This window comes from Protopterus annectens, chromosome 9.part0 (genome assembly GCF_019279795.1).
Source record: "Protopterus annectens isolate FY-2018-M chromosome 9.part0, PAN1.0, whole genome shotgun sequence".
In the NCBI taxonomy this organism is placed as follows: domain Eukaryota; kingdom Metazoa; phylum Chordata; order Ceratodontiformes; family Protopteridae; genus Protopterus; species Protopterus annectens.
The window spans coordinates 139862974-139886733 of NC_056743.1; the positions used below are offsets into that span (position 1 = coordinate 139862974).

Below are 23760 nucleotides of genomic sequence, written 5' to 3' on the forward strand. Positions count from 1 at the left end.
TTGCCATGAGGGCCTTAAACTGCCAGTTTCATATGATTAAATATCAACAATTTCTGTTATCACAATTAAAACAAAATGTCACAACCTGAACAACCAGATTTAAAAGAGTTGCAGGATATGACGCATAGTGCTGAGCAAGTGGGCAAGCACACCTTACAATGTGGTTATGATGCACTAGAGGCCTCCAGCAGATCAGCCGCCACTGCATGCATGGCTAAGGGAACAAAATCTCCCAGATCAGGTGAAAGCAAAATTCTAGATGCACCATTACATAAGGATGTTCTTTTGGTGGTAATGCTGAGGATATTTTACGAAAATGGAAGAAAAGGCAAAATCTATGCAGACTGTCAAAGCTTTCTTACAGGTTCAGCCACCAAGGTTCAGCAGGAATTGGTCAAAAACTGGTCCTTTCCAACCACTGACAAAGCCCAAAGGGGCAGATACAGACGGAAGGGGCAGAGGACAAACACAAGGATCCTACAGAGGCAGACAATGGCAATCACCTACACCAAGAAGTGACGACAGTGCACAGCAGTACAGAAAGCAAACTCAATGACTCCCTCATTTCCATGCCAAGCAGAATTCAACTGGCAGCACCTGTGGGAGGGAAACTGGCACTATTTGCAAACAATTGGCATATTGTCACAACAGACAAATGGATTCTGGACATAATAAACAGAGGCTACAAATTTCATTTCCACACTCTTCCAAAAATGAGAGGCATGCCAAACCTACCACAAAATCAAAGGGTAGAGGCACAACTACAAGTTGCAAAGCTCCTAAACATGAGGGCTATACAAAAGGTACCTAAGCACCAACAAGCACAAGGTTTTTATTCAAGGCTTTTTCTGGTGCCAAGAAAAGGAAGCGACTGGAGACCCATTCTGGACTTATCCATTCTCAACACATTTCTCCTAGTGCCAAAATTCAAGATGCTCACATTACAGCAACTCCTTCCCATGCTGGGCAAGGGGTTTTGGCTGGTAACATTGGACCTCAAGGAGGCATACCTGCATCTCCCAATCAGACAAAGTTGCAGAAGATACCTCAGATTTCTTGCAGGTTCAAGTCACTATCAATTCTCTGCATTGACCTTTGGCTTATGTACTGCGGGCAGAGTATTCACCAAGTGCCTGGCATCAGTGATTGCATACTGCAGACTTCAAGGGATACAAATTTACCCTTATCTGGACGATTGCCTGATCCAAGCGGACAGCAAACTCAGACTTCTCAAACATCTGGCATATGTGACACGCTTACTGCTTTCTCTGGGATACACCATCAACAAGGAGAAATCAAAACTAACACCCTCTCAGAAAATTACCTTCCTGGGTGCCAACTTGGACACAAACACCCAGATGGCTTACCTAACAACAGAAAAACAAGGGCAACTATCTCATTACTTCAAAATGCTTGCAAAAAGTACCAGGCTTACTGCAAGGAAAATCCTGCAGGCTCTGGGATTCATGGCATCTTGCATTCTTCTAATCCCATGTGCAAAGCTGCACATGAGGAAACTTCAATGGTACCTAAAAAATCTATGGTCTCAACACAGTCACAGTTTAGAAGTGGAGATTCCAATAATTCCCTGCCTACAAAAGGAATTCATATGGTGGTCTCAAGCATGCAAAGTAAACAAAGGCCTACCATTCTGCAAGCCTCAAGCTACACAAGTCATAACCACAGACGCTTCAGATTACGCCTGGGACATGAAGGACAGGTGCATTCAAGGCAGATGGCACAAAACAGAAAAGCACCTTCACATCAATCAAAAAGAAATGCTGGCAGTAATAAATGCAATTTCAGCTTTCAGAGAATTCCTGCATCCAGGACAGCTGCTCATAAGAACAGACAACACCACAGTAATGTGGTACATAAACAAACAAGGAGGGACTCATTCATACCCCTTGTGCAGATTAACCATGACTCTTTGGAACCTAGCTCTGGAAAGACAAATAGAACTCCAGGCTCAGTACCTACCAGGAATGGAAAACACACTGGCAGACACTCTGAGCAGGCATATGACAGATCCTCACGAATGGAAGCTACATCCACACGTATTCACAGAGATTGTTCAAGCATGGGGAAGGCCAGACATAGACCTTTTTGCCTCCCACAAAAATCAATTAAAAAAGTTTTGCTCAAGGACCTTCCACCCAAAGGCTTGGAAAGTGGACGCCCTTTCATTCACATGGACAACTTGGTCAGTTTATGCATTCCCACCACTACCTCTGCTGCCCAAGGTGCTTCTGAAAGCAAGAACGGACAAGCCAAGGATGATACTGATTGCTCCAGATTGGCGAGACAACATTGGTATTCACTTTGAGGAGCCTAACACACGAACAATTTCAAACACAGTCAGCTGAAAACTCTCAGTCTAGCTGCATGGAAAATCCTTAACTTCACATCAGGCACTACTCTCCAAAGAAGTGCAGGATGTCATTTTGGAGGCTAGAAGACCATCTACAAGAAAGGCTTACAAAATGGAAACGGTTTTGTTGTTGGAATGAAGAAAGAGGACAGGATCCTAGAAAATTAAACCTGCCTCAGATTTTACAGTACCTAACTGAACTTTTGAGCAAGGGACTTTCCTTTTCCTCAATCAAGATACATGCCTCAGCAATATCTGCAGAATTTAATATGGACCCTCCTTTATTCTCACACCCTCTACTGCGACAGTTCCTCAGAGGGGCTAAGAACATAAGGCCTCCAAGGAAACAACCAGTGCCAGCTTGGGACCTTAACTATGTACTGGAAAAATTGACATTGCCTCCTTTTGAACCAGCTGCTTCAGCAGAGTTACAATATTTATCCTGGAAAACAGCTTTCCTCCTGGCCATCACTGGGTATCTGAGTTACAGGCCCTCATGGGTGCAGCCATTCCTCATATTCCATCAGGACAGGGTTTCCTGCGTACTAACCCTCCTTTATGCCTAAAGTAGTATCTAGGGTAGCCCTAAACCAGGCCATCCACCTTCCTACCTTCTACTCTAATCCTCAAAACAAAGGGGAGAGGCTGCTTCATTCTTTAGATATCCATAGGCAGCTACGTTACTACTTGGACAGAACCAAGTCATTCAGAAAATCAGATCAACTCCTAGTTTCCTATGCTGTGGGGGTCAAGGGAAACCTGTAACTAAACAGACCATTTCCAAGTGGATTGGTCACTGCATGCTTTTGTTATTCCCATCATGGAAAGCTCGTACCTACTGGTATCAGATCACACTCCACTAGGGCCACAGCCACCTCTACAGCCTTCCTCAGAGGAGTGCCTACTAAAGATATCTTGGAGGCAGCCACTTGGAGTTCTGTACATACCTTCACAAAGCATTACCATCTGCCTTTATACTCCAGAACTAGAGCAGGCTTTGCCACTGCAGTTTTGCAGGGCATTCTAGCTCAACCCAGTTCATAGTGCCTACCACCCTTTACATAGCTTTGGGTTTCTACCCATATGTAACTACTGCAGCTGTAATGCACGATGAACATAGTACAGTTTTGTACCTACCATAAATGTAGATGTTCGAGGGCTATTACAGCTGCATCCTTCCTCTTGATAAGACCTTGGGGTTTGAATACCTATTCATACCTGCTGACTGGGTTATCCTACTATGTTTTATTTGCTTACTGTTGTGTATTACACTAATTTATGTATTGCCTTCCTTTTGGGGGCACCTGACATCTGGGGCAAGAAAGACTGAAGAAGATGGCGTCGGCTGTGTCTTTTATACTCTAGCCTTCCTGACGTCAGAAGAGACAACAACCGGACCAAGACTTTGGAATTCGCCGAGGAGGACCGCCTGCCGGCTGAAAACCCATATGTAACTACTGCAGCTGTAATAGCCCTCGAACATCTACATTTATGGTAGGTACAAAACTGTACTTTCTCCCTGTGTTCGCGTGGGTTTCCTCCGGGTACTCCGGTTTCCTCCCACATTCCAAAGACATGCATCTGGAGCATTTCTCCCCGGGCCTCCACTGAAAACAGGCTCTGTGGAACCTAGTCGGACATTCCCGGTCAACAAATGTTAAATAAGTAAATAAATAAATGAAATAAACCAAAACAAAACCATCAACATAATTGGATGCTACTTCCCACCTGGCCAAAACTTCCCTCCACTAGAAACCCTCCTCAGCAGGTCTACCCACCATCTCCCCCAAGAAACTATAATTTTAGGTGATTTCAATATTGACTGGCAATCCTGTTCTGGCAACCATCCAACCCATCATGTAAACCTTCATGGCTTCACCCAATTAGTCCAGTCGCCAACCAGGATAAATAAAAACTTCAGCAAGCACACTACCCTGGATTGGATATTAGTCAGTAAGAGCCCCCAGTCATATATAACAGGCTGCTTATCAGATAGCCTCAGTGATCACTCCCCAACATTCCTACTCAAAAGATACCTATACCAAGCTAAACCTGTAATCTACTGTCAGATATGTAAAAAACTAAACTTTAACCCACTCACGTTCATCTCATCCCTCAAAGAATGTAACTGGCATCCTCTAAAGTACCTCAGTCTTGATGACTCTGTTTAATTTTTTAATACTACCTTCCTGAGCATCCTTAATTACCATGCCCCCATAAGACTTTACAGAACCAAAGCACAACCCTCCCCATGGCTACAGAAAACCACTAAGTCAGAAATGAAAAACAGGGATATAGCCTGGGAGCACTGGCGTAAAACCAAAACCCCCTCAACTAGACAGAAATTCCTAGAACTACGTAATAGAGTCAAAAAGCTAATAAAACAGGACAAATTCCAATACTACCAGTCTGCTCTAGACTCCTCCTAACACAGCTCCAAACAATTCTGGTCCTCCATAAACTCCATCCACCACCCAGGTAAAGTCAGTACCCCTCCTCCTAACAACCCTCACTCCTCCGAAAATATTGCTACCTCATTCAACACACACTTCACACAGACCATACTATCACTAGCTAAACAACACAACCCCCCTCCCCTCCAACCCTCACCTTCAACTAGTAATATCCCCACTGCCTTCTCTTTTTCTCCTGTACCTGCCTCCAACCTAAAAAAACTCTTAACTAAACTTAAGCCCACCAAATTAGCAGCAGACAACCTCTCAAGTGAATACCTACAAATCGCAGCTGATGCTCTGGCCTACCCAGTTTCCATCTTGATTAACTGATCTCTGTCAGAAAGTTACGTTCCCACACTGTGGAAAGTATCACATATAATTCCCCTCCACAAAGGTGGGCTCTCCACAGAACCAACCAATTGCTACCCCATAGCTATTCTCTCTGCACTCTCCAAAATACTAGAGAGATGCATACACTCTCAGGTCTCAGACTACCTCCTTACTAACAACCTCCTTTCCAATACTCAGCATGGTTTCAGACCAAACCATAGCGCCACCACTGCCTTATTCTCCTTTACTAACACTATCCGTCAGCATAAAAACAATGGCTATCTTTCCTAGACCTATCTAAAGCATTTGACATGGTCCCACACAAACAACTCATCTCTGTCCTCAATAACCTATCCTTCTCTCAATCAGTCACCAACTGGTTTCAGAGTTACCTGTTTGACCTCCAACAATCCATTGTATGGCAGAATGACATATCTCCCCAACTACCTGTTTCCATAGGGGTTCCCCAAGGATCCATCCTTGGACCCCTACTCTTCTCTGTTTTCACCAGTAATCTAGCCTCTTCCACCAAACATGGCACACTCATACAATACGCAGATGACTCAACCATCATCTGCTCAGCCCAGTCCCTACCCAAACTGCAAAAAGTCACACAGGAAGACTTTTCCTCTGTTGAAACTTGGTTATCCGATGCCCAATTAATACTCAACCCAAACAAAACCAAACTACTCATCTTCCAACCCACCAAACATACTCAAAACAACTCTCACTTTAACATCACAGCAAAAGACAACACCACTATATACCCAACTGAACACACCAAATTGCTAGGAGTGGAAATAGACAATAAACTAAAATTTGACATTCATATATCCATGACCATAAAAAAGTCCACAAAAAACTAGGAGCGTTATACAGAAATAAGCAACTTCTCACCAAAGCAGCAAAGATTTCAATAGCAAATTCCTACCTTATCTCCACCCTACTTTATGCCTCTCCAATATATACCAACCTAAGGCAATGCGATCAACAAACTAGAGACCTGTTACAACAAAATCGCCAAATTCGCCACAGGGGCATCCTACCTCTCTCACTTGCTGAACTGGGCTGGCTTGAACTCCTTCACCTCCTTCAATGGTATCAACTCTCACTCGCCCACAAACTAGTAAACCATCCACTAAATGTCCCATCCCTCCAGAATCTACTCCAACCTTATCGCACCACGAGATCACTAAAATCCAGCAGCAAAAATCACTTGCAGATCACTAAAGCCATTAACTCTGCTGGTGAAGCACTATTCTCTTGCGCCATAGCCAAATTATGGAACTCCCTCCCACCCACAGTTACCTCCGTGCCATCATGCACCCACTTCAAAACTTTACTAAAACGCACCTAAAAACATGCTGGCTATGCCCTTGCAACTCCCACTCTAATGTCACCCACACCATCCAACCACTACCTTTCTTTCCACTCCACTAACTACCTTGATTATAGCAAGCTCAGATGCTCATAAGCCTAGTACTTATTATACAGCAGTAACATCTTCTTGTAACATTTGATATTAAGTTGTCAGTCTCACCTTCATTCTTGCTGTTTGGGTTCGGCTCCGACTCGACTATCTACTAAAGCTCGAGAGCTATTTACTGGCTCGAGGCCTCCAAATATCCCACAATGGTTGGCGCTAGATACCCAGATCTCTTTTGCCGCTTCAGCTACGAGGTTGCGATTTTACTGGCTCAGTTCGTATTATTCCTTTTTTTTGTATTATTAGCTAAAAATTTACCTTGTATTTTTAGTATATATAGATAGTCTTCCCTTTTAGTGTAGTTAGACTGTGTATCCCCTAGTTTATCCCAACTAGGAAAATCGTTTTTTGTTAGAGAGTTTCTCCACCCCATTGTTTCTTCTCTTTAGTGGCTAACCCCACCCCTTTGGTACTTCATAGGAGTAGTGTTTAGCCTTATAGTATTTGTATATTTGTATTAAGGATAGTTGTTGTTGTTATTAAGTGTGGTGATAGTTTTTTGTAGTTATTATTGTTAGCTTAACTAGTGCGGGTGTGTGAGTGTTTCCGTGTGCATTGTTTAAGCACTAGTTTACTTTTTCCCTCTTTAGTATCCCCTTGCCAGTATGTCCAAGGATAGTAAAGTTTCAGGCTTCAAGAAGTGTGACTCGTGCTGTCAGAAGATGTCTCTGACAGACGGTCACACTTCTTGTGTGTATTGCTTGGGTTCCCTACACCTGCAGGACTCCTGCTCAGTCTGTCACGCCTTCAGCCCGAGAGTCCTGCAGGAGCGTAGGAACAAGCTTATTTTGAGAGGCTTACTTAAGCCAGAGGGATCCCCGGTGAAGCCTCAGTCAGGGAAATCCTCAAAGCCCGCCAAACCGTCGGCTCCCAGTTCAGAGCCGTCGCTTGGCGGAGCATCTTCCTCCTCTTCGGTTCCGGCTGGAGCCGACATCTCTAGACCTCAATCGACTCCGACTTTAGTGTCGGAACCATCTTTGGGCTGAAAACGTTCAAGGTCCCCTTCCCTGGAATCGGTTTGTTCGGCTCCAAGGTCACCATTGCTTCAGTCTGAATGAAGCCATAGGTCCCACTCCTCTCAGTCCTCCAGGCTTATCTGATCATGACTTGGAGAGGGTGGTCCGTAGACTCCTTAAATTGCAGGCCCTGGCCCAAATGTTAACCAGCCCTTCTCAACAGACTGTGGCTGTCCCGGTGTCTTCAGCAATTCCTCCTCCGACTCCCCCTTTGCGTTTGGAGCTGGAGTTGGTTGGGGCTCGAATCTTGGAAATGTCTGAGCCGATACCACACCTTTCGGCTCCTTCGTCGGCTCCGATCTCTTCAATGGTTCCTTCCTTGGAGGGATCTGGGCGCCAGGACTCCCTCTCGGGGCTTCGGTGCAGGTGAGCTTGGCCCCGACATTGGCCTCGGAGCCATCCCTCTCATTGCAGGGAGGGGTTCACGTCTCTTCGGAGCGGGGACCTTCTGCTCTGCCTGATAGGGGTGTCTTCGAGGTCATGAGGAGCGTGCTGACTCCTGAGTCGGCTCCTCGATCGGCCCCTTCGGCTCCTCCCCCCATGGTGCCTGCATCGGTCTCTGCCCACCCGCCTGACCCCAAGCGTGGAGAACAGATGCTCCAGGTCGTCCCATTGGGCGTATCTTCCTCTTCCGAGGCCTCCCCTGATCTTTCAGAGGAGCCCCCTTGGAAGAGAAAATGTAAGAAGAAACATGTCGACTCCCCCGTGTCAGTCACGTCTAATACCGACTTGGAGGATTCAGAAGGGTCCCCAAGATCCCCCTCTGAGGATGTCTCTTTTTCAGACATCCTAGAGATCCTTAAGCAGAGGGGGAACTGGACTGCCCTTAACCCTTCCGAGGACGAGTCGGTATACCTGGATGCATTTGGTTCTCGCCCTTCCACCTCCTGGGTGTCTCCACCCTTCGACCCGCTCATGGAAGTAGTGGCTCGAAGGGCGTGGTCAGCCCCAGACACAGTGGAACCAACTCCCAGTAGGCCCACTAAGTTCATTACAGCCCCACCCAACAAACAGTTTTTGACAAAAGATGTCCCCGTTGATGCCATGGTGGTGGCAGCAGCCACAAAGAAGGAGTTGGCTGACCCTTCGGTGCCTGTCCATCCACCTAATAAAGTGTCTAGGACAATGGACAGGTACGGGAAGCGGATGTTTTCCTCAGTGACGTTTTCCATGTGGTCGCTGAATTATCTGTGCCACTTCACCCGCCTTCAAAGGGATCTTCTCAAGGAACTGGGTGATATCCTTCAGGATCCATCAGCTGCGGGGGCTCAAGATAAGTTTAACTCCAGCTGGTGACCCTTAACTCAATCGTCAACTCCTCCATGCGGCTCATTTCTTATGCAGCCAATGGGGTGAGTAGGGCCGCAGGTACAGGCGTGGCTTTGAGAAGACATGCCTGGATGCGGTTATGTAACTTTGCTGACCCCTTTAAGGCATCCTTCACCAATACCCCCTTCGATGGTTCGGCTCTGTTTGGACCACAGGTGAAGGATACCCTTACCAGGTGTGAGCAGGAAGGCAAGACTCTCTCTGCCGTGGGAGTCCGTTTTTCTACTCCCTCTAGACCATACCCTAAAGGTCAGAAGAGTGGGAAAATGTGGTTTCGGAAACCCCAGGGAGTCGTGCCTGACACACGTGGTGAGTTTCCCTCCAGGGGAAGGGGAGGGAACAATAATAGATGCCGCCCGAGGAGCAGAGGTGGTCCACAAAATCAGGGTAGCAGAGAATCTTTCTCTGACAAACCCTTTCAGCACCCCTGAGGGGCTGCCCGACTGTCCACCTTCGGAAGCAGTCAGGGGAAGATTGTCACTGTACCCAGAAGCCTGGCAACTCCTCACACAAGACAAATGGATACAGTCCATCATATCCGAGGGTTACAAAATCCCTTTTGTCCACACCCCTGTACAAAGAACTGAGTCCCTTCCAGATGTTCCACCCGGTCTAAGGGAACAAGCAGTACCAGAAATTTCAAAACTGCTAAAAAAAACGGCCATCCAGCCAGTCCCAACACCAAAAAAGACACTCAGCAGGTTAAACAAATCTGTTCAAAGAACGAAGTTCTGGATGGTCACGCTTCAGTCCATTCTACCCTTTTTGGGTCAGGACAATTGGATGTGCTCCATAGACCTTCAGGATGCATACTACCATATCAAAATGGACAGGCGCTCCAGAAGGTTTCTCCGCTTCCGGCTGGGAGCCAGTCACTATCAATTCAGAGCCCTGCCCTTTGGTCTCACCACAGCGCCCAGGGTGCTCACCAAATGCATGGCAGTGGTTATGGCTCACCTGAGATGGCGAGGATTCCAGGTGTTTCCATATCTAGACGACTGGCTCCTTACTGCTTCCACCAGGCATCAGCTACTGTGAGCCAGGGATTATACCATCCAAACTTGCTCCGAGCTAGGTATCTCAATAAGTTTTGAAAAATCTGCATTGTCGCCTTGTCAGTCTATAACCTTTATAGGCGCAAGATTAAATGCAAAAGATCTGTCCGCAAAACTTCCTCTAGACAGAGTGTCAGACATTCGCCGGCATGTGCAGGTCTTACTACAGTGCAAGAGGATTCATGTCAGGTTTGTACTAAAAACGTTGGGTCTCATGGCAGCAACAATCATACTAGTTCCCCCTGGCTCGTTTTCACATGTGGATTCTTCTTTGGATGCTTTTTACCCAGTGGTCCTTTCAGCAACTGCCGATGTCTCATAAGATAATAATCACTCAATCATGCAAAGACCACCTGGCTTGGTGGATGGTCTTCCCTCTAGTACTCCAGGGCAGACCATTTGTTCTTCCTCCTCCTGTTGCCACAGTGACCACAAATGCCTCCCTGATCGGGTGGGGGGGCATTTTCAGGGCAGGACTGTCCAGGGCACTTGGCAAACTCTAGAGTACCACCTGCACATAAACGTCTTGGAGATGAGAGCGGTGCTTTTAGCATTGCAAGCTCTTCAGGACTCTCTACCCACCGGGACTATTGCAATTCAAACAGACAATATGTCTGTAGTGTGGTACATCAACAAGCAGGGCGGAACCAAGTCCTATCCCTTATGTCGAGAAGCACTCAAACTCTGGCCGTGGGCGATCTCCTCTCAACGGTTTCTGATAGCAACACACATCCCTGGGAAGTCCAACGTCATAGCGGACAGGCTAAGCAGATCTATTCTCATGCCTCACGAGTGGTCTCTCAATCAGTCAGTAGCGGACAAATTTTTCCGCAGATGGGGTCAACCTTGCTGCGACCTTTTCGCAACTCCTCTCAACAGCAAGTGCAATGATTTCTTCACTCTCTTCCCCCTTCCCGGCCACTCCCCCAGCGACACTCTAGTTCACGATTGGCCCCGGGGTCTTCTGTATGCATTCCCACCTTTTCCCCTAATTCCCAAACTAATTCAGAAGGCGACCGCATTGGGATCCAGGATGATCCTCATTGCCCCTTACTGGCCTCGACAAATTTGGTTCCCATTCCTGCATCGTCACCTGCTGGAGCAGCCTTGGAATCTGGACCCAGTGCCAGACCTCCTGGTCCATCAGTCGGGCGGGCTGCACTGATCCTTTCAGTCTCTCAACCTCACGGCTTGGTTGCTCCACTTCCAACCTTAGCCAGGCTTCCACATATTTCTCAGCCGGTACATGAAATCATCCTTTCTTCACACAAATCTACCACCAGGAAGACTTATGCTAGTAAGTGGAAACATTTCTCTTTCTGGGCAGAGGCTAGGAATATAGATCCCTTTACAGCCCCTGTCCATCACATTCTAGATTTTTCAGCAGAACTTTTTCAAGCTGGCTCCTCGTCTGCCACCATTAGGGTCCAATTAGCTGCTATTGCAAATTTCCACACTGGCCTGTCAGAAACAAGCATCATGTCCCGCAAACTTTGCAAGGCCTTTCTTAAAGGGACTATTTTGCTTAGGCCCCCGGTCAGAGATCCCCCGCCTCCGTGGGATTTAAACTTGATATTAGCTTCCTTGATTCTTCCATCTTTTGAACCTGCGGCTTCCTGTTCCTTAAAATTACTCTCCTGGAAGACTCTCTTTTCAGTTACCATCATCTCAGCTAGGAGAGTTTCGGAACTTCAAGCCCTCTGTATTTGTCCTCCTTACCTTGTATTTCATAAGGATAGAGTTTCACTCAGGACTAATCCTTCGTTTCTGCCCAAGATACCTTCCGAAACAAACCTGAATCAGGCTATTGATCTACCTGTCTTTTTTCCTAACTATTCGAACAAAGCTGAACAAAAGTTACACCAATTGGACGTTCATAGGCAATTACATTTTTATTTGGATAGGACTAAGCAAACAAGAAAATCAGACCAACTTTTCCTGTCCTATGCTGAGGGAAAACAGGGACTGCCAGTTTCTAAAGTAACCTTATCCAGGTGGTTGTCCTCTATTATTACTTTGATTTATCAACTGAGACATAAAGAACTCTCTACTAAACCTAAAGGTCATTCCACCAGAGCGTTAGCTACTTCGGTAGCTTTTCAAGCAAGACTACCAATGGAATCTATTTGTGTTGCAGCCACATGGGCCACTCATCATACTTTCATTTCACATTATAAGTTGGATATGGCCTCTAGGAGTAGAGCTGATTTTGGTTCCACTGTGCTCAAGAGTCTGTTCCGATGAGCCACCCAGGACTAAGGTGTTAGGGACGCTGTCCCAACCAGCAAGAATGAAGGTGAGATAGACAACTTAACATTAAGAAGTTATGTACCTACCATAACGTTCCTTGTTAGTTGTCGTCTTCTCGCCTTCTTTCTTGCATCCCACCCTCCATCCCCCTAGCCTGGACAGACCGAGAAGAGTCCCTTTTTGAGGCCTTCTTCCTCTGGCTAATTCTTATCTGGGTTACGTCCTTCCTCTGTTTTACTACTGTAGGTAAACCTTGTAGTTTGGACAGGTGTCCTTGAAAATTTTCTATGGTGTTAGCTCTGCCAAACGAGATCTGGGTATCTAGTGCCAAGCATTGTGGGATATGGGGAGGCCTCGAGCCAGTAATTAGCTCTCGAGCTTTAGTAGATGGCCGAGTCTGAGCCGAGGATCGGCTCCGAACCCAACCAGCAAGAAAGAAGGCGAGAAGAAGACAACTAACATGGAACGTTATGGTAGGTACATAACTTCTTAATGTCTGTTATGTACTTCGCAGATAAAGATTCTAATTGTCTACTGATGTACTATGTTCTTCATCTGTAAATATGTTTGTAATTAATTGCTATGTGAAATTGTTAATCGCTATGTAATCCAATGCAACTACTGTCTGTTTATTTTAACTGTGGAGCTTTTCTCCTCGGACCTCCGCTGAAAATGGACCTACGTCCAGTCGGGCACTCCTGATCAACAAATGTAAATAAATAAATAGAGCTGTCTGCCCTTAATTTTAAAACAGGTTTTACAGAAATGGTTTCATTTAACCCTGGTGGTGCACTGGCATTAAATTTAAGCTGCCAAAAAAAGTTCCTTAAGTTTGAGTTTGTTGTCCCAGTCACCTCCTTGAGGGTTAATGATAATTTTATCCAAAATACAAAAGCTGAAACCTTTGAACCCTGGACAAAGGCAAGAGTGTATAGAGCACTGGCATTATTTCTATTTTTTATATCGTAGTTATGCTCCTATGTTCATTTTCCCAGTGCCCTCCCTGTCTTCCCTATGTAAAATGATGGGCATGCCTTACATTTAGCTAAGTAAACAACAACTGTCATAATACAATTTCCTTTAATAAACCTAACATTATCTTCATTTATTAATCATTGATCCATCTGTAGTATGTTTGCACGCTGTTTGCAATTTCCACATTTTTTTGTCTTTTCATAAATAATTGTCTCATTTAAAGTTCCTCCATTTTGGAAAAGACTCTAAATTCCTCGAAACTTTTCTAACTATTTTAGGTTGTCACCCTACTACTGTGTAAACTGATGGGCTAGATCTCAGAATGTTCCAGTTCTTTTCAGTAAATGATCTAATTTCGTGAAATTCATTATTGTATTTCAGTACCGTGACAGTTCCAAATGTGGAACCACTGTTTTTGCTGCTTTTATTATTTAAGCCTATATCCAGAGTTGGTTTAAACTTCTGTGCCTATTGCCCACAACTTCTCTTACAGTTTTCTCAATCAAATGCATTAGGTAGCCTCTATTGTAAAACCCATCATGTATAGAATAAAGTATGGAATTGTTCCGTGAAGGACTTTTAAAGTTGCAATTTTTAAACCCTGGTATACCTGATAAAATCAGGACAATTGAAGAATTTATATTGATGGTACTCTAAAAAAAATTTCTATATTTTGAGGGTGAATCTTTCAAGCACATTTCTGGGGTAGCAACGGGGTCAGCATGTACTAGTTTTATATGCTTGGGAGCTTTTACACATATTTCCTAGTGAATTTTACAAATTTTGTAGATTACACCTTCGCTACCTGGATAATATGTTTATCTTATGGTCAGGACCGGAAGAAGGTATAAATCAGTTTATAGAGTAGCTTAATAACACAACATAATTTTTAAGATTTACTTATACATGCAGTAGTTCTAAAATAATTTATTTTGGTACAATTATTCCCAAAATAGATGAAAGCTTTAAATCCAACATATGTAGAAAGCGTACCCACAGCAATACTTATAGTATTTGAGTTCCCACCCCCACCATCAAAAAGTGAATCTTGTGAGGGGCAAGCTATTAGGTTGGCCCATATGGTATCAGACTATGATGTTTTCTTGAAGGAAACTGAAGTTTCAAAAACATGTTTTACAACGGTAAATGTCAGTACTGACATCTCCTGCTATGCTGCAGTCTGTAACGTATCCCCCGGTGCTGAAGACTGAAGCATTCCATACACCCAGGACAAGATACTCCCCCACGGTCAACCCCTTTCTGGGTCAACTTCAAAGCCTCTTCTTAGACCTGATTCTCCCTCAGGATTGTCCATTCACTCCACCAGGAGTCTCTGAACTTGATGTAGTGAGGTTGGTGGACCAGCTTCTGACGGGGGTCTTCCTCCATCTTCTCAGCCCTCTCTCCCTCCTGGAGCAGGGGAGTTTTCTCCCAGTACCCATACATATATTCCTCCTCTGACTTCCTCACAGGTGTAGAGCTGTTGACTCCAACCACACAGGCTACAATGGTTTGGGCGGCAAAAACATCTTTGTTTTCAGTTCCGGGCACGGCTCTGACTCCCTCAGTGCCATCGGAACCGATCGGTCCCTGAGATTGGTCCTCTGCTGTCAGGTCCGGGGGGTTTGAGTCATCTCCTGTTTTTTATTCAGAGTTGACCTTACCACTTCTTTCTGTGCCGGCTGCAGGTCTTTCTTCGGCTCCGAGCTTGGAGGTGGGGTGTGACCCCGATTCCAAGTCTGTCGGTCTTGGTTCCAGGCTCCCATCCCTCCTCGGGGGGGGGGTCTGCTTTCCAAGCCATAGAGAGAGCCTTGACCACTGCTACTTCTCAGGTGGCTCCTATGTTACCAAAGTCTCATCCTCTGACCCCTGTCCTTCCAGAACTTACACCAACCTCCGTTCCCAGACAGCGAGCTCCAGGGCTGCAAGAATTACTGTCCAAAAATCACCCTTCTTTTTGAGTCCTCCAAAGATATTCCCACTGACAAGTCCCCCTTGGAATAGACTGTGTAAGAGGAAACACCTAGACTCCCCTGAAGAGTCTGTTACTGAGGACACAGATTTCGATGATGGGGATGGTTCCCCCCAGTCACCTGCGGAAGATGTCTCTTTTGGAGACATCCTGGAAATCCTCAAACAGAGGGGTAACTGGAAGTCCAAAGACCTTTCCTCTGAGGAATCTGTGTACTTGCAGGGCTTTGGAGCTCACCCATCTACTTCCTGGGTGACTCCTCCCACTGACTGTCTAATTAAGCTGATTGCTCAGCCGGCTTGGAAGGCTCCTCATTTGATAGAACCTATTCCCCGTAGACTGGATAGAATACTCTCAGCACCTGAGGATCACCAACATTGGGTGAAAGGCTTAGCATTAGATGCCTATGTGGTGGTGACTGCCACTAAAAAGGAACTAGCTGAGGAAAGTTCCACTGTTCATCCCCCTAACCGAGAGTTGAGGGCGATAGACAGATTTGGGAATAGAGTCTACGCATCATCGACCTTTACTATTAGGTCCTTGAACTTCATTGCACATTTTACTAGGCTCCAGTGGGATCTGATAAAAGAGCTATCGAACACCCTAGCAGGAGCTGTAGCTGAGGGGGTACAGGAAAAAGTGGCCTCCCAGCTAGCTACCCTGAAGTCTATATCTGATTTGTCCATGAGGCTTATTGCACATGCAGCCCAAGGGACAACCAGGTCAGCCGGTTCAGGCATTTCTAGTCAGCAACATGCTTGGATGTGCCTGTGTGAGTTTGCTGAGGCTTTCAAATCTTCCTTTCTCAATGCTCCCTACAGATCATATTTGTTAGGCCCCAAAGTTAAGAAAACTCTATCCAAGTGTGAGAAAGATGGAAAGACAGTTTCTGCTCCTCAATGAGCCTATTCCAGGAAGCAGAGGAGCGGGAAGATAGGTAAAAAAACAGGATAGGACCACCATGAAAAATAGGAATGGGAAGATGTGATTTAAGAAATCCCGGAAGCCTTTGCAGGACACGTGTGTACAGACTCCCCTCAGGATGGGGGGGGGGGCTCAAACGAAAGACACTGTCTTAGAGGCAGAGGTGGCCTGCAGAACTTGGGATCGAGGGAGTCATCCAAGAAGTCCCACCAGACCAAAGAGGATCCGGACGTTCCTCAGAATTCTTTATAGTGCCAAAAAAGACAGGGGACCTGAGACCAATTCTGGATCTCAGCATTCTAAACAAATTTGTTCAACAGTCCAAATTCTGGGTGGCCACGGTTCAGTCTGTACTTCCCTTTCTGGAAGAAAATGATTGGATGTGCTCCGTGACCTTCAAGACGTGTATTACCACAGAAAAATGAACAAACGCTCAAGAAGGTTTCTTTGCTTCTGGCTAGGAGACCATTACTGTCATTTCAGGGTGCTGCCTTTTGGTCTCACCACAGCCCTCAGAGTGGTCACGAAATGTATAGCAGCAGTAGCAGCTCACTTGAGACATCACAGATTCCAGGTGTTTCCATGTCTAGATGACTGGATCACCACTGCTTCCACCAGGCATCTACTGCTACAAGCAATAGAAATCATCTTGCAGTTGTTCATGAACTTGGGCATCACAATCAAAGTCCCAGCTGATAACTCCTCAGGATATGGAATTTATCGGAGCGCGTCTAAACATGCAATCTTGCGTAGCCTCCCTACCTGCTCACAGGTTGTACGGAATAAAATCTCAGGTTCATTCTTTCCTGACTTCAAACAAAGTACAAGCTCAACTGGTTCTTCAGGCATTAGGGTCCATGGCAGCAGTGATAACTCTAGTCCCTTTAGCGAGATATCACATGAGATAACAATAGTGGCTACTAGCGAATCAGTAGTCCATACTAACTCACCCGATGCGCCATATTATAATTCTCACCAGTCACTACAAAAAAGACCTGTCCTGGTGGATGGAATCCAAGCAAATTCTTCTGGGCCGCCCCTTTATCCCTTCTCAACTCAAAGCCATAGTGACCACAGATTCTTCCCAGATGGAGTGGGGGGGGTGGGTTGTCTGGGAAAGACAGTCCAAGACTCTTTGTCCATGTTAGAGGCCAATCTACATATCAGTGTGCAGGAGTCGATGGTGGTGTTTCTGGCGTTGCAAGCATTTCACTGTTTCCTCCCTCAAGGAACAATTGCAGTTCAGTCAGACAACATGTCTGTAGTCTGGTATATTAACAAACAAGGGAGAACCAGATCCTATCAACTCTGTCGAGAAGCCCTCCAAGTGTAGCATTGGGCCATTGCCTCCAACCGCTTTCTGATAGCAACTCACATCCCTGGGAGTTCAGACGTGATGGTGGACAAACTGAGCAGGTGCATTCTATTACCTCATGAGTGGTCTCTCAATCCCATAATAGCGAAGAAGGTCTTTCGTAGCTATGACCCTTTTTGCTTCACCCCAAAGCAACAAGTGCTGAAGTATTTTGCCCTAATCTCCCCTGAGGGGGAGTACCTGAGAGATGCTGTTCTCCTCGATTGCCCCCCGGGTCTCCTCTTTTCCCTTTGATTCTACTTTTTCTCAAGGAAAGCAGCCAGGTTGAGAAGAAAAGTAATTCTCATTGGACCCTACTGGACTCAACAAATTTGATTTCCCTTCCTATGGCCTCATCTAGTTCAGCGTCCATGGGTTTTGGACCCAGTTCCAGACCTTCTGTCTCACCCTCAGGGACTGGTACGTCCCAGTCTTCAAAGTCTCACGCTAACTGCTTGGTTCCTCCAATTCCATTAGTTGCCAGGCACAATGATATACCATCCCTGGTGAGAAAAACTTTGCTTGCATCACATAAACTATCCACCAAGGAACTCTACCTTAGTAAGTGGAAGAGGTTTTCAATCTGGACTTGTGATAATGGTCTTGACCCCTTTTCAACTCCAGTGGAAAAAGTATTAGAATTTCTGGCCATCCTTTTTTGCAAAATGAGCTGCTGCTTTTACTGTTAAGGTAATTTTAGCTGACATCTCTAATTTTCATAATGTTTTCGGAGACCTACCTTTAATTTCACATAAACTATGCAAGGTCTTCCTCACGGGAACTATTCGATTAAAGCTACCATTTAAAGATCCTCTACTCCCATGGGACCTGACTGTTGTTTTGCAATCACTGGTACTTTACTCCCTTTGAACTGGCTTCTACTTTTGATTTGAAGTTTCTGTCTTGGAAAACACTTCTGCTTATAGCTCTGACCTCTGCAAGACAAGTTTCTGAATTGCAAACCTTGTGTTCAAAGCCCCCTCCCTTAATTTACCATAGGGTAGAGTTACACTCGGGACCAATCCATCCTTTCTTCCAAAGGTGCTTTCAAATTCCAACATCAGTCAGACTATAGACTTACCAGTCTTCTTTCCAAATTTTACCAACAAAGGTGAATACTGCCTACACTTGTTAGACGTACACAGACAGTTACATTTTACCTCAGCAGAACTAAAGAATTCAGGAAATCAGAACAGTTATTTATTTTGTTTGCTGGTATAACCTAAGGAAAATCTTTCTCTAAGGCTACCTTGTCAAAATGGCTAAGAGATTGCATTACTTTCATTTATAACAAAAAACAGTCTAAAATTACCAAATGCCAATTAAGGCTCATTCCACCAGATTCATGGCTACTTCAGCTGTTTATAATTTGAAGACTTCCATGGATGAAATATGCACAGCAGCAGCAGCATGGGCTACTCCGCATACCTTTATTATTTATTACAAATGGGATTTGGTCTCCAGGGGAAGAGCCACCTTGGTTCTCAGGAATATTTTTCCGTAGTGCCACCTAGGATCTAAAGTAGCTAGGGACTCTGTTCCATCAGTCAAGAATGGATGAAGATTGACAACATCAGATAAAGAAGTAATGTCTTACCCGTAGTGTTCCATATGTGTTGTCAATCTTCATCTGTTCTTGACATCCCTCCCTTCTTTCTCCTCCTGAGGACTCCTGTTGGAACGATTTTTGTCCTGTGATTTCGGTTAAGATACTCCTTGAACATGGCTTCTTCATGGTGGTTTAATTTCTGTCTATGTGTTTATATGGATATGGATATATTCTCTTCTATAAGATTGCAAACTCGATCTGAGGTAATGTAGAGGGGGCATTATTGGGAGACCTTTAACTGGATTGGTTTTTGGCTGTCACGAGCTATATAACAGCTGGATTGGTTCCGAGGATCGGAACCATAATCCATCAGTCAAGAATAGCTGAAGATCGACAACACAGATGGAACTTTATGGTAAGACGTAACTTCTTTATTGCTGAGTGTTGATGCTCATTTCTATCGAGCTTGAATTAACTTTCCTGACAGGTTTAGCCCAAACAAGCTCTGCTTTTATTTATTTTCCTGGATAGTCCGAGTGGACAGATGCCCATTTTCAGCAAACGCCCAGGAAGAAAAGCTGTGTTACATACAAAAAAACAAAACTTTGCAGAAAATATAACATAAACAAGGTTGATATAAAGTAAAATTGTCAAAGATGCAAGTGGCTATATCTTATACATAGAAATAATGATGCACGTATAATAATAATAATAATAAGGCATTTCGATATGGAGGGAAAAAGGATATGCTTGGAGTATAGAGAATTAGATGAAAAGTATATAGCAGTATGTAATTCAGGTGGGATAATTTCGATGATAATAGTTGAAGTAGGTAGGAGGTTTAGAGAGAGAGATAAGAGTGTAGGACTTTTAAAGGAGAGGAAAGGTGAGATGAGATGCAGCTAAGTTGCAGAAATCTCTACCAGTATTCAGATGAGTACAACCCCCCACAGAGTTGAAAATGGCATTACTGGTTTGTGTGCCCTTCCTTTGTGTGACAAGTTGTTGATCTTGTTTAGTTTTTTCTAAAATTTGTAATGTCTAAGCTTGGGCTTTCTCTGAAAAAGAAATAGTGAGCCAAATAATTATCAGAAATATAAGGGAATATACTTAACATTTCCATGTACAAATAACCAGTCTTTGAGCCAAGAATCATGTGATAGGAAAGTTGAAACCCTATCATGGTGCTTGGCATTTTAGTTTTTAACATGCTGCATGAGCCTTACTTGAATATGTTATAAAATGATCTTAAAAGGTGTCTGAAATTACATTTTCCATTATGCTGTTCAGGCCTACTTAGGGTCAAGGCTGAACCTGTTTACTCATTGTGTGGTCTAAAAAGCTTAATTCACCTTTTTGTGTTCTTATTGTGATATTTGTTTGTTTCAGCCTTATTCAGAGCAAACAAAGTGTTACTTTTGCCAAGATGTTAGCTGTAATACAAAATGACATTACTTTTGAATACTTTGCATTATGACAGTACCTGAGTTCAAAAGTTTTCGGATACACAGTCGATCCATTAGATGAACCAAAAATGTTGTTTTTTTTTCCCTTCAAAAAGGGAAATGTATCTTCCTTCATGCAGTTGAAAGTATTTGAACTGCTTGTTTTGTGAAGTTGACTGAAGTTTGTTTTTTTTTCTTTTCAGATTCAAGAAGATGCCAGCCTGTGTGGAAATAAGCCAGTGATTTCTACAGTCACAGTAGAATTAAGTAAGGAAACTCTGGATACTATGTTGGATGGACTTGGAAGGATACGAGACCAACTTTCTGCTGTAGCAAAATAAATGACAAAAGAATTTTGTGTGCAGCTGGAAATTTTCATCACTTTGAAAAAGAAAATGCCACAGGCCATTTCAAAGGTTGTAGCACTGCTGGTTTGTAAACCATTTTGCTGACAACAGTAATGTCATGTCTAGAGTTGTGATGGTCACATATAGAGATAAATTTACTGTTTATGAGAACAGCTGTATACAGTTTTTCCTCGTTTTGTGGAGTTGAGATTTGGCTTCATGAAAATCTATTCTGAACCCTTTGTTCAAACCATTATATGGTGATCAAAAGTTGTGTTTATTATATGTGGGTCCCTCTACTTAGTTTATCATTGAGGGTAGCCTATTTCTTGCTCTTGTATATGGAAGAGGGCACACATCAAATAAACCACTGGTCATATTCGTACATACAGTGCTAGTACCCTTCTTTCACTAAAAGATATGTTAAATTTAACGGCTACTTAGTTGAGTGACAAGTGAGTTAATATTTTTTTTTAATTCATGCAGTAGTCTAGTCTAACATCCTGTTAAAATTAAACCTCAAATTCAGTTTGCTGTTAATCTGGCAGTAGAACTAGAACAAGCTGAAAAGGTTTGTGCTGCATTTTTAATGCATGAAAATGAACTATTTCCTTTACTTTCAGTAGTAACTGGATCGTTTGTTTCCGTGAGCTTTGGTCCATTTCTTTTCTGAGTAGTGAAGTTAAGCTCTATAAACAGTGCAATGAATAGCTGTAATGCTTAGCTAAAGAAAGCTTGAGGACAGAATAGAAAAACATGAAATCTGGTCCCATGCCATTCAGGCTGTTCATGTTATATAAATTGTGTGGCATTCCCTCTGTGTGCCCCCCTCCCCTATCATAATCCCTTCTAAAACTGGTGAGGTTAGAGGAGAAGTTGGTGCTTTACACTTGGTAAGAAATGACTATAGTTAAGATACCTTTTACATCAGAAAAATGTATATTAATTCACATTTGTCCTATTCTGCCAGAGCCTTAGGTTAATAGTATTAATATATTAAAAATGTCCCTGATTATTTCTGGATTTTTCCCTGATTCATTGTGAGAAATGCAGAACATGCAAGAGGTTACGTTTTACATTTCATACCCTGGATTCATGTATTTCCCTTTCTTTCATCGCACTCTATATTTGCAAGAGAAAGGCTCATAAAATTACACAAATTTTGGTGACAAAGTCGCACAAGACACTAGGTCATTCTGTTTAAACGTAGTTCTTTACAACAATGTGTTTTTTTTCTGGAATTGAGTGCATAGTTTTTGTAACGACAAAAATATGGAATACATATGAGAATGAATTTTGAACACAAAATAAACAAAGACAAAAAAAAAAAAAAAACTCATCATGGTTTCCAGAGAAAATGTAAAAGTCTGTATTACAATCTGGACCATCCAGGTCTTGTTTTTTTTGTTCTTTTTAAATTTAGTTTTCCTTATCATGGGTGATTGCAAGACTGCCACTAGTTTGAAGGATGGATGACGCAGGTGGGTGACGCAGTTGGGGTTTGAATCCCACAATCGCAAACTGGTTCTGAAGAAAGGTCCTAGCTGTTACCAGAGCATGTTCACTTGAAGCTCACTACAGGTACCCAGCAGATTAAAATAAAAGAAAGAATGTGCACATAAGTCTAGCTGATCTAGTTATGAAAAGCAACCTGGCCCCAAGAGCATAGAGAGAATAGGCTTTTACTGTTCTGGTTATGGGCTTCCAACATCCACACCTAGATTAGACTGCACACAGGCCACCTACAGAGCTGGGTGTTTGCCTAAACCACAGGCATATTTTTCTCCTTCCTCCCATTGTGATTTACAGTGTCTTCCAGTGCCCATTAGCCACAGAAACTGTTTTTCACGATAGTTATTTACTTACACACACTTTTCATGGAATACTAGAAATATTTTCTAATTCCCATAGCTTTCATCCTGGTACAGAAATACTGGTGTGACTCTGGATATGGCCAATGACTGCTAGCGAACTGCTGCTGCTCTTGATTTAGCCAAATATAAAATTATACACATCTGTGTTTTGTCTAAGTAGTAGGTACAAATGATTTAGCTAAGTAGAGGCAAGAGCCACAACTTGTTAACCTAAACTCTTAAAATGGTAACTGTCATCTCAGATAACAAATGACAATAATGCCTACACAAAAAGACCAGCTGCAAGAGCTTAAAATAAATAAAGCTTACTGAAACAATAAAGCAGACAGTGCAGTTACACACTTTTTTATTCCTCTGCATATTTAATATAAATGGAAGATCAAAATAACATTTGGTTTTACTGGACAAAGGTTACACAAGAAAATCTGATCTATGGATAATGGAATATCCTGGCTAATATTTAATAAGGAATACTGGATCTGCATCCTCTAAGCTGGAAAAAAAATAAAAAATATATAGGCAGATGACGCTGTAGCACTTACATGAACACGCCAAAGTCTTCCAAGCAGACTTAGAAGGAACAGAGACCAAGCTAAAATATTTATACACATCTTGTTATGAGAACTGCGGATTATATCAGTTCTTTCTACAGGAAAAAAATGACATCAGCTTATTCTTTTAGTTTACGTTCCTGCAGCAAAAGCAACCAAACCAGTTCTTCCAACTAAAAATGATGAATGCTTAATTGCATCAGCCCAACAATAACAGAAAGTATCATTAGTAAAGATCTTCCTTATATCTATTAAATGATTGCATTGTAATGTCTGCTTTCTTTTCACATTTCTAGTCACCTACTTCGAAGTAGACTGTAATTGCATTTTGTGACCCTTGCTAGCTCAGGAGATTGTACCTCTGAAATGCCCCACATTTTGAATCCAATTTTAGCTCTGTCCTTGTCAATCCTCCCTAAAATTGGAGACTTTTGAAGAAAATGTAGTACATTACATTTGTCAAATAATAACAATAA

At 43.5% G+C, this 23760-nt stretch overlaps 1 protein-coding gene across 2 annotated transcripts in view; it reads left to right on the forward strand.

Moving 5' to 3' along the window:
- The window catches only part of COMMD9 (COMM domain containing 9), a 191222-nt gene extending 169978 nt beyond the window's left edge, over positions 1–21244 (forward strand). The window contains exon 6 of one of the 2 annotated variants that reach the window (XM_044082664.1): positions 20716–21244. In XM_044082664.1, the coding sequence (XP_043938599.1) occupies positions 20716–20853 (138 nt within the window). In that variant the 3' untranslated portion in view covers positions 20854–21244. The remainder of the gene's footprint in view (positions 1–20715) is intronic. The other variant, XR_006366202.1, reaches the window with a different exon arrangement.
- The last annotated feature ends 2516 nt before the right edge of the window (positions 21245–23760 follow it).